This window comes from Oratosquilla oratoria, unplaced genomic scaffold, assembly GCF_046742065.1.
Source record: "Oratosquilla oratoria isolate Oo_2021 unplaced genomic scaffold, ASM4674206v1 SCAFFOLD161, whole genome shotgun sequence".
Taxonomy (NCBI): Eukaryota; Metazoa; Arthropoda; class Malacostraca; order Stomatopoda; family Squillidae; genus Oratosquilla; species Oratosquilla oratoria.
In genome coordinates, this window is record NW_027467515.1 from 137,501 (window position 1) to 150,000 (window position 12,500).

Genomic DNA, 12,500 nt, shown 5'->3' on the forward strand with positions numbered 1-12,500 from the left:
GTGTATATCTTGATTTGGGCTCAACTCTTTAATGTATAATTCTTCTAAGTTTGGAAGGCGTCTATCAACTGTATATATATCCAAAATATCAGAGTTTTCTTCTAGGATGTTTCTTGGTAATGTCGTGCCGTGGACTTCGCTTAAAAGGTCTTTAGGGGCTCCTGATGTCAGGTGGTATGAAAGGCGACGGGATAGCCTCGCTGTCTTCATGCCAGTATAGGTGAAGGGGAGGGCTTCACAGTTCCCTCGTGCACAAGTAAACCTATAGATGACACGTGGTTTCTGAAGTTACTTTCTCTCTTGGTGGGGTCTGCTTTTAAGGAGTTGGTTGGCCTCCCTTGTCATAAAATAAATCACCAAGATAATTATTTTCTCTGAGTTGACTGGTTTAATGTTCCTCTTTATGTTTCATCATACGTGTATCTTATTTATAGGCTGATGAAAATAAAGATTTACAATATATGTTAGTTTTTTTTCTATTTTTTGATTACTTTTATTATCTATGTACCATCCTCCCTCGCAAGTAGCGACGCTCTATCCCGCTAAACCATCAAGCATCCATAGCAATGTTATATTGAAGAACAGTGCATTCTAGCTCGCGCCCGACTGTATATACTATCGGCTGTTTTAAGAAACGGTTAGACAAATTTATGGATGCGAATGATAGGAAAAGGCTTATGTTCTTATGAGTTTACAGGTCTTAAGATAGCCCTATTCCACCAAATTACTTAATTACTTAGATCACATCTGCCACCAAGATGTTAAACTAGTAGTGATATAGTACCAAACATAAAAGTAACAAACACATAATACCTTTCACATGGGAATGAATTAGTAGGATATTTACCAACGGTGACACCGATGGAGAACATAAAATGTAAACCATCACATGGTAAAATTATTTAAGTCACCGCTATTTGTCTTTCCTACGGGTAGGTGTAACTTCGTAAGAAAAAAAAATAAGGTAGAGTAATTTCTAAACCTTTCATATAATCACAGGAGTATTTACACAATAGACACAATGAAAAAAACGCTCGTACACAAACAACAAAAATAGGAATGTGCTAACGCCTAGAATTGCTAGTCACGTACGCTCCATACTGCGTATAATACATGCGTTATATACGCTTGCCTCCCGCAGGGAAAAGCGCGGAGAGGGGATACTGGGAAAATGCGTTAGGGGAAATTACGCAATCCACGCCCATGGAATACAAAATTTATAGTATAAGTGCAGGTATATAATTATACATGGATATACGAATGTATGTATAGGCGTATGTATTTATATATGTATAAATGTATGTATGTATGTACGTATATATGTGTGTATGTGGGTATATATACATGCATACACACACACACACACACACACACACACACACACACACACACACACACACACACACACACACATATATATATATATATATATATATATATATATATATACATCTATATATATATATACATATATATATATAGCTATGCATGAATGTGGGTATGTATTTGTGTATATATGTACATATCTATGAATGTGTGTATGTATATGTAAGTATGTATAAATGTTTGTATATATGTATGCCTATTTATATGTGTGTATTTTTATATGTGCATGTATGCATATGGGGCATACATACACATACACATACATATATACATACACGCATTGGCATGCACATACAAATACACATGTGATTATGTACACATACAATACATACATAAACACAAATGCACACACATACTTCTGCACATACACAAGTTCTTGTATTGATAGATATAACTGCCAGTGAGAAAAAGTTTCCTTAACCCATTTGGATCCTGAAGTCTATGGTTAGAGAGTGCTTGTCCGACGGCTCAGTCCTGATCTTGTTTGTTAGTAGTTAGGTCCCATTAATCATTTCATTATGTTCTCACATTATAGCAAAAATATTTATTATCATCCCTTCATTCCGCTAAACTAATCGACATTGTACATCATGACGAATAAACAAGAAAACAAAAAATGTATCATAACAGAAATAGGAAAGAAAGAAAAATTCATGAATGGAAAAATGCAAATGCCATTGCTTAATTGAGGACAATTGCTGCCTATCTGAGTCTAACTTTTTAGAGTGCTGACACAAACGCTTTCTGACGCCTGATAGACACTGGTGTCAGGCAATAGACACGCAAGAGGATAATGGCACGTCTTCGCAAATTCGAACTTGCCCGACTTCGTCGATTCTTTTCTGGCGTCATCAGATCATTGGTTTGTTGCTGCTGCCTGACCCTTTAGGAAAACGAAGACATCCCCAGCAAGTCCTCAAGAAACCCTCCTAAGGACCAGGAGGCAAGCAAGACGGAGGACATTTCATCGAGTAAAGAGGCTTCGATCAAGAGTCGCCAGCACTCATCGTTGCCTCAAAAGAAGGTAAAGATCCTCGAGCGCCTCCAGTCGTCAAGCGGCTCTTCCAGATCAACCTCGAAGCCCATCGTTGACCCAACCGAACCTCCAGTCGAAGCCCACAGCAGCAGCAACAAAACCATTGATTATAATAAAAATTACACTTTTAAATCTGATCTGGGCTCTGGAGGTTATGCAATCACATCATTGGTCATCAGGAAGACGACGGAAAACATATGCGTCGCCAAGATCCCGACCAAAGGCAAGGGATCTCTGAGCGAGATCCAAGCCCTCGCAGAGCTGACTCACCCGAACATTGTTCGTTTTGTGGATGTGGCGACACAAGGCAAACTGAACATAATAATCACGGAGTACTGCGAGGGCGGGACGCTCGACAGCGCCGTCAGCCAACACGCGGAGCAGCCTTACCACGATTGGGGCGACAGAGTCGCGTCCTACTGCGAGCAACTCGTTCAAGTCGTCGCTTACGTGCACTCGAAGAACTATGCTCATCTGGACCTGAAGACTGAAAACATCGTTCTCAGCGCAGACCATAAGATTGTCAAGCTGATCGATTTTGGAATGTCCCGAAGAACGCCCCATGTCTATAAACGAAACATTAAAGTTCGAGGTGGTACTCCTTGGTATATGGCACCGGAAGTGATTGACACGAAGATGCACCCATACAGTGGAGGCAAAGTGGACGTATGGGCCCTCGGCTGTGTTTTCTACGAACTGTGCACAGGACAAGTTCCCTACTACAAGGAAGAGGCAGACGAACTCGATGATCGTGACCTCCTGCGTTACTACTTGGCCTGCTGCAAGAACGGCAAACCTGCTTTTGTCCGACTTCCCTCGACCTTCAGCCAACATCAGAAGTGCACTCCTCTTACAACGGCCATGTGGGTCATGCTCGAGCCAACACCAGAGAAGAGGATCGACATTTTCAGACTGGGCAAACTTTCCTTCCTGCAAGGTTGAAAAAAGTACTTTTAAAATATACAAAACTGGCAAGAATTCACAAATGACCCTTTGGGTAGTATAGGGTTTTCCCTCAGCTGAATAAAATCGCCCGGTGGAAATCAGGATCATTATCTAGAGTCTAGAGCATTGTATGTCTGGATTTGTACTTAGTAAATGGTTTCCCGCGGAGTAATAAAGACGACGCCAATTTCGAACAGGCTCACCAAAGCAGCCGTTAACCTTCTGTATACAAGCAAAGACTTTCATTCCCTTAATAGGGGATGGTCAATTAAAAAGATATTTTGCCCTGACCTTATATGAGAGAAAAGTACATGAAGAGATGTAATTCCTAGTTCTCTCGTTCCACCCCATTTTAGTCGTCTTTCATGACTCGCAGGGGACACGGTGGCAGTATTCTTGTCCCCCTATGACAGGGTAGTTCGTCTGGTAGTCGCCCGGATGAATACACAAACCAACAGAACTTTCTAACGAGCTTGTGACTCCGCAAAAAAAAATAAAAAAAACGTTTAATACAGCACCTACTCGCAGACATTCAAATACTCTCTCATTCCGAGGCCACCAAATTACACAGTCTTATCCAGAAGAAAGCCTCTTTCATATAGTACAGTAAACCCTCGATATATTGAACTAGTTGAGGGAAAGGCTTGGTTGTTATAGGCCATCCATACCGAACCTTGCACCGCATATACCGACCGATAGGTCTCAATAGGGCCGATATAGCCGGAATTCGGTGTAACGAGGTTTGGCATGGTGATATTTTACTAACTATATACACAGTCTTTACCGAAAAGCATAGTTTCGTTCACGAAAAATAGGAGGATGGATAAGGACACACAGGACGATTTTCTGAAAACCCACATACACATTACCATTTGCTCCTGAAGCTTCAAATGAAACAATCTGCCGTCAGCCGAAAGGTCATACATTGTCTCAAGACTGATACATTGGTGGCTCTGATAGGGTTGATCTTGCCATAAATGCTTTATTTTCTTTGTGGAAGAAGATAGACGGTTCCTTCCAATTGTCCAGCCTTTCCCTCATCTTCGATTCGGTCGCATTCATGAGACATGTGACGTGCAGTGAAACACCTACATGGTCACAACAATTCACAACAAACATCTGAACTTTTCCTATAAGAAAATATCACACCAGGATGGATTTAACCAAATTAATGCTTTGTCTACTAAATATTCTACAATAACATACATACATAGATATACCAAAGGCTTTTTCCCCCAACACGGGGGTAGCCAAAAAGAAAAAAGGCATAGAAACCACTCCCACTTATTCCATTTCCTATATATTTCAGTCCCCTCCACCCTCCTCCCTCCCTCTTATCTTGGCACCTCCTGGATGACGGGTCATCCCTGCATCTTGTCTACTGCCTTGGGTCAGAAGCAATGTCGCAAGACACAGCACAACCACAGCAAGGCCGCTTCATAAATTCACCGACCCCCCCCCCTCTCCGTCCCCTTATGCAGAAAAGGAGAAGACGGGGAGAATACATACTTCCTCACCCCTATCCTCCACCCTCTCCCCCTCATGCATCACAGCATCATCTATACACAACCCCTCTCCATTCACCCCTATCTTCTGTCCGCTCCCGTCCTTCCTCCACAGACATTCCTCTCTTTTGTAATGCCCCTTTCACCCCATCCATCCATCTCACTCCTTCCACCTCTGCCTTCCACACTTCTTAATTTCTAATCTATTTCATTTCATGTTTTATTGATCTGTTTATCCTTATTCGGTGGTTGATGTTCACAGTTGAACTAAGAAAACTAGTCAAGTTTAGGTGCTTGGTAAACACGTGGTGCTGATGATTCGGTTTAATGTTGCGGACTCCCCTCTTATCAGGAAGCTAGGATGGTTCCCCTTACAGAGAACTTTGTAGCGTGGAATTTAGCAAACCATGCTACCATGGTCCAACTCGTTGACGGCAAAGGTCGAACCGCCGTCAGATTGGCCTCCGCCACAAGTAGCGACGCTCTATCCCGCTAGGCCAGCGAGCATCCATAACAATGTTGCATTGAAAGACAATCAATTCTAGCTCGCTCCCGATTGCTTATATAATCGGTTGTAATGATGACAGGTTGTAATGGACATGGAACTGCCTAGTGTAGGCCATATGGTCTCTTGCATTCCCCTTTATTCTTATGTTTTTTATGAATTTACAGGTAGTAAGCTAACCCTGTTCCACCAAATTACTTCATTACTTTTTTTAAACGTCAGTTAGATCACATCTGCCACCAGTGTGTTAAACTAGTAGTGATGTAGTAGTAACAAACACATAATACCTTTCACATGGAAACGAATCAGGAGGATATTTGCCAACGGTGACTCCGATGCGGGACATAAGATTTAGGTGTTACTTCGTGAAAATAAACAAATAGATAAATGGATAGATAAAATAGATAAAATACTTTCTAACCCTTTCACATAATCATAGGATTTTTTACCCAAGAGACACAATAAAAAAAACGTTCGCACACAAACAACAAAACTACGAATGCCCTAACGCCTAGAATTGCCAGTCACGTAGGCTCCATAACTGCGTATAATACATGCGTTATATTCGCTTGCCTTCCGCAGGCAAAACCGCGACGAGGGGATACGGGAAAATGCGTTAGTCGAAATTACGCAATCCAAACCCATGGGATACAAAATTGATGGTATAGGTGCAGCCATGTAATAATATATGAATGTATGAATGTGCGTATATATGTATGTATGTATGTACGTACAGTATATATGCATGTATGAATGTAAATGGGTATGTATGTATGTTGGTATAAATGTATATGGGTATGCATGACTGAGTTTCCTTTTGTGTATATATACATATATATATATATATATATATATATATATATATATCACACAATCCATGACCGTCGCGCAGAGGATTCGAACCACCGCCTATAGACCCAAGAGAGTCCACAGCACCCGCCTTTAACCACTCGACCACAGACGATCTAAAAGTGTACTAACTCGTAATCTAACTGATTACCGAGATTGGGGAGGTTGCTAACTGCCACCCATATAACCCCCATTTTTTACAGTACACCTAATCGCACCAGTGGGAATGGTAAGGACTAGATCGAATCCCCCTCACGCTTCGCCATCGTAACTATTTGAATAATTCGCTAGTGGACAGCGACATCAATCACACAATCCATGACCGTCGCGCAGAGGATTCGAACCACCGCCTATAGACCCAAGAGAGTCCACAGCACCCGCCTTTAACCACTCGACCACAGACGATCTAAAAGTGTACTAACTCGTAATCTAACTGATTACCGAGATTGGGGAGGTTGCTAACTGCCACCCATATAACCCCCATTTTTTACAGTACACCTAATCGCACCAGTGGGAATGGTAAGGACTAGATCGAATCCCCCTCACGCTTCGCCATCGTAACTATTTGAATAATTCGCTAGTGGACAGCGACATCAATCACACAATCCATGACCGTCGCGCAGAGGATTCGAACCACCGCCTATAGACCCAAGAGAGTCCACAGCACCCGCCTTTAACCACTCGACCACAGACGATCTAAAAGTGTACTAACTCGTAATCTAACTGATTACCGAGATTGGGGAGGTTGCTAACTGCCACCCATATAACCCCCATTTTTTACAGTACACCTAATCGCAGTTAGCAACCTCCCCAATCACGGTAATCAGTTAGATTACGAGTTAGTACACCTTTAGATCGTCTGTGGTCGAGTGGTTAAAGGCGGGTGCTGTGGACTCTCTTGGGTCTATAGGCGGTGGTTCGAATCCTCTGCGCGACGGTCATGGATTGTGTGATTGATGTCGCTGTCCACTAGCGAATTATTCAAATAGTTACGATGGCGAAGCGTGAGGGGGATTCGATCTAGTCCTTACCATTCCCACTGGTGCGATTAGGTGTACTGTAAAAAATGGGGGTTATATGGGTGGCAGTTAGCAACCTCCCCAATCTCGGTAATCAGTTAGATTACGAGTTAGTACATTTTTAGATCGTCTGTGGTCGAGTGGTTAAAGGCGGGTGCTGTGGACTCTCTTGGGTCTATAGGCGGTGGTTCGAATCCTCTGCGCGACGGTCATGGATTGTGTGATTGATGTCGCTGTCCACTAGCGAATTATTCAAATAGTCACGATGGCGAAGCGTGAGGGGGATTCGATCTAGTCCTTACCATTCCCACTGGTGCGATTAGGTGTACTGTAAAAAATGGGGGTTATATGGGTGGCAGTTAGCAACCTCCCCAATCTCGGTAATCAGTTAGATTACGAGTTAGTACACTTTTAGATCGTCTGTGGTCGAGTGGTTAAAGGCGGGTGCTGTGGACTCTCTTGGGTCTATAGGCGGTGGTTCGAATCCTCTGCGCGACGGTCATGGATTGTGTGATTGATGTCGCTGTCCACTAGCGAATTATTCAAATATATATATATATATATATATATATATATATATATATATATATATATATATATATATGTTTGAATGTGTACATGTATGTATGTGTTTGTAGGTATGTATATATATATACATATATATATATATATATGTGTGTGTGTGTGTGTGTGTGTGTGTGTGTGTGTGTGTGTGTGTGTGTGTGTGTGTGTGTGTGTGTGTGTGTGTGTGTGTGTGTGTGTGTGTATTATTTACATGTACATGCATGCATATGGGGATATATATATATATATATATATATATATATATATATATGTATATGTATATGTATATATATGTACACATGTGTAGTATATACACATGCGTATTGGCATGCACATACAAATACACATACAATACATACATAAATACAAATACACACACGCACTATTACACATACACAAGTTCTTCTATTAATAGAAATTCCAATGATAATAAGTTTCCTTGATCGTTTTGAATCCTGATGTCTACCTATGGTTAGAGAGTGCTTGTCCGTCGGTTGGCAAAATAGATGCATAAGACGGCTCAGTCCTGATCGGGTTTGTTAGTAGTTAGGTCCCATTAATCATTTGATTATCTTCTCACATCACAGCAAAAATATCTATTATCATCCTTACATACCGTTAAACTAATCGACATGGTACATCATAAGAACTAAATGAGAAAACAAAAGATGTAACACAAGAGAAATAGGAAAGAAAGAAAAATTCTTGAATGGAAAAATGCAAATGTCATTGCTTGATTGAGGACAATTGCTGGCTATCTGAGTCTAACTTTTGTGGGCGCTGACACAAACGCTTCTTTGACCCCTGATAGACACTGGTGTCTGGCACTAGGCAGGACTCGCAACAGAATGATGGCACGACTCCGGAAATTCGAACTTGCCAGACTTCGTCATTTCTTCGCCCGGGTCATCAGATCAATGGTTTTTTGCTGCTGCCTAACCCCTAGAAACCTCCAGGAAAAGAAAGATTGCCCCAGCAAGTCCCTTAGAATCCATCCTAAGGACCAGGAGGCAAGGAAGACGGAAGACATTTCTTCTACTAAAGAGGCTTCGATGAAGAGTCACCATCACACATCGTTGCCTAGTAAGAAGGGAAACAGCCTCGAACGCCACCAGTCGTCAAAAGGCACTTTGAGGGCAACCTCGAAGCCCGTCGTTGACCCGACTGAAACTCCAGTCAAAGCCCACTGCTGCAGCAACAAAACCATTGATTATAATGACAATTACACTTTTAAATCTGCTCTGGGCTCTGGAGGCTATGCAATCACATCCCTGGTCATCAACAAGACGACGGGGAACATCGGCGTTGCTAAGATCCCGACAAAAGGCAAGGGATCTCTGAGCGAGATCCAAGTCCTCGCAGAACTGACTCACCCAAACATTGTTCGTCTTGTGGATGTGGCGACACAAGGCAAGCTGAATATCATAATCACTGAGTACTGCGAGGGCGGGACGCTCGACAGCGCCGTCAGCAAACACGCGGAGGCGCCTTGCCAAGATTGGGGCGACAGAGTCGCGTCCTACTGCGAACAACTCGTTCGAGCCGTCGCTTATGTGCACTCAAAGAACTTTGCTCATCTGGACCTCAAGACCGAAAACATCGTTCTCAGCGCAGACCACAAGATCGTCAAGCTGATCGATTTTGGAATGTCCCGAAGAACGCCCCATGTGTATAAAAGAAACATTAAAGTTCGAGGTGGTACTCCTTGGTATATGGCACCGGAAGTGATTGCCACGAAGATGCACCCATACAGTGGAGGCAAAGTGGACGTGTGGGCCCTCGGCTGTATTTTCTACGAACTGTGCACAGGACAAGTTCCCTACTACAAGGAAGAGGCAGACGAACTCGATGATCGTGACCTCCTGCGTTACTACTTGGCCTGCTGCAAGAACGGCAAACCTGCTTTTGTCCGACTTCCCTCGACCTTCAGCCAACATCAGAAGTGCACTCTTACAACGGCCATGTGGGTCACGCTCGAGCCAACACCAGAGAAGAGGATCGACATTTTCAGACTGGGCAAACTCTCCTTCCTGCAAGGTTGAAAAAATGTACTTTTTAAATGTACAAAACTGGCAAGAATTCACAAATGACCATTTGGGTAGTATAGGGTTTTCCCTCAGCTGAATAAAATCGCCCGGTGGAAATCAGGATCATTATCTAGACTCTAGAGCATTGTATGTCTGGATTTGTACTTAGTAAATGGTTTCCCGCGGAGTAATAAAGATGACGCCAGTTTCAAACAGGCTCACCAAAGCAGCCGTTAATCTTCTGTATACAAGCAAAGACTTTCATTCCCTTAATAGGGGATGGTCAATTAAAAAGATATTTTTATCTGACCTTATATGAGAGAAAAGTACATGAAGAGATGTAATTCCTAGTTCTCTCGTTCCACCCCATTTTAGTTGTCTTTCATGACTAGCAGAGGACACGGTGGCAGTATTCTTGTCCCCCTATGACAGGGTAGTTCGTCTGGTAGTCGCCTGGATGAATACACAAACCAACAGAACTTTCTAACGAGCTTTTGACTCCGCAAAAAAACGTTTAATACAGCACCTACTCGCAGACGTTCATATACCCTCTCATTCCGAGGCCACCAAATTACAGTCTTATCCAGAAGAAAGCCTCTTTCATATAGTACAGTAAACCCTCGATATATTGAACTAGTTGAGGGAAAGGCTTGGTTGTCATAGGCCATCCATACCGAACCTTGCACCGCATATACCGACCGATAGGTCTCAATAGGGCCGATATAGCCGGAATTCGGTGTAACGAGGTTTGGCATGGTGATATTTTACTAACTATATACACAGTCTTTACCGAAAAGCATATGTTCGTTCACGAAAAATAGAAGGATGGATAAGGACACACAGGTCGGTTTTCTGAAGACCCACATACACATTACCATTTGCTCCTGAAGCTTCATCTGAGGGAAATGAAACAATCTGCCGTCAGCCGAAAGGTCATACATTGTCTCGAGACTGATACATTGGTGGCTCTGAAAGGGTTGATCTTGCCATAAACGCTTTATCTTCTTTGTGGAAGAAGATAGGCGGTTCCTTCCAATTGTCCATCCTTCCCCTCTTCTTCGATTCGGTTGCATCCACGTGACACGTGACGTGCAAAGAAATACCTACCTGGTCACAATAATTCACAACAAACATCTGAACTTTTCTATTGGAAAATATCACACCAGGAGGTATTTAATCGCGGTTAAGTCTTTGTCTTTGTGTGTTTATGTGCGTGTGTGTCTGTGTTTGTGCGTGTATAAAATTACCAGAGGAATTAAGGATTTATCATCGTAGCAAAGGAGTTACCTGAGATGACCTAATCTTCGCAGCATGTGATTGTCTGCAGTTACCCAAAATAGAGTGAATATTGGTTTCGTATTAAGGTAAAGGATAATTGAAAAATCACTCTACTACTTTGCATTAATTCCTGGCAGGGTTCAAGTTGCCGTCACCTCGACCTCCGTTGCAAGTAGCGACGCTCTAACCCGCTTGGCCAGCGAGTATCCAAGGCCAGCGAGCATCTTAGGTCCAGCGAGCATCCAATATAAAGTATGATATACAGTACTATACTGATGACATCCGACATGGCATTCGCTCATTCGGCGCAATCTGAAGAGCTTCTCTTATGGAGCCCAAGGCAATGAAAAAGAGATATCATCAACATCTACAAAATGTTCTACAATAAACACAGTGATAATGACATGCACTATTCACATGATGAAACGTGAAGAGGTAACTAATGCACCCAACATAAAATCTAGCTTATTTTGTTTCTTGTTACAAACAAAACAAAACAACTTTCCTCAATAGGAAGCACAACGTTAAGGACAGCCACAGAGAACTAAATAGTAACAGAAACAGCGTAATATGCAAAGACTCTTGTCAGGCAGAGAACAGTGTGGCTTTCCAAAATAAGAAAACTTTGTACCATCATCGCCATATAGATTTTTTGCTCTATTTCATTAATATGTTCTATATTTCTATTTATCTTTTTCCAGTGCGCGGGTATTTAAAATGAAAGGCCACAAACAAAATACTTGATGGAGGATACATCGGTCTTCCAAAAGACAAATGACCACTGACGAAAAAAAAAAAAAAATGCTGAAGCTATATTGGAAAATGTGAGGCCAACATCAAATACTCAAGAAAATCAATTAAGCCTTCCCTCGGAAAATATCAAAGTTCAAAATTACATGTGGGACATGCTACCCACAACACAAGCCTCATTGGAAGAGGCCACGCCATACCTCCAACCCCGTACATAGATCTGAATGTCCACAACTTTCGATGTTCCAGTTCCACCCGAAGAAGAGGTAGGAGACCTCAGAATAACCAGATCCTAGATACACAAATGAGTACTACTATATATACGTATGTATATGTATGTATATATATATATATATATATATATATATATATATATATATATATATATATATCAGACAATCTCCTTGACAATAGCGCATGGGATTCGAACCCGCTGCATCTGGAAGTAAACTTCCAAGACACACTCGCCTTAGATCGCTCGACCACTTGACGGTATAAAACTATGAGAACTCATAGTCAACCTGACTATCGAGATTGGGGAGGGCGCTCACTACACCCATTAACCACCCATTTTCACCCCATGGCCAACGCACCCAGTGGGAGTAGTAAGGACCGGAACGAATCCCTTCACGCTTG

At 42.2% G+C, this 12,500-nt stretch overlaps 1 protein-coding gene across 1 annotated transcript in view; it reads left to right on the forward strand.

The window, feature by feature from the left end:
- The window catches only part of LOC143022759 (serine/threonine-protein kinase chk-2-like), a 3,751-nt gene extending 320 nt beyond the window's left edge, over window positions 1–3,431 (forward strand). Inside the window, exons 2-3 of the mRNA XM_076181106.1 lie at window positions 2,276–2,410; window positions 2,606–3,431. Of these exons, the coding sequence (XP_076037221.1) occupies window positions 2,276–2,410; window positions 2,606–3,364 (894 nt within the window). The 3' untranslated portion in view covers window positions 3,365–3,431. The remainder of the gene's footprint in view (window positions 1–2,275; window positions 2,411–2,605) is intronic.
- The last annotated feature ends 9,069 nt before the right edge of the window (window positions 3,432–12,500 follow it).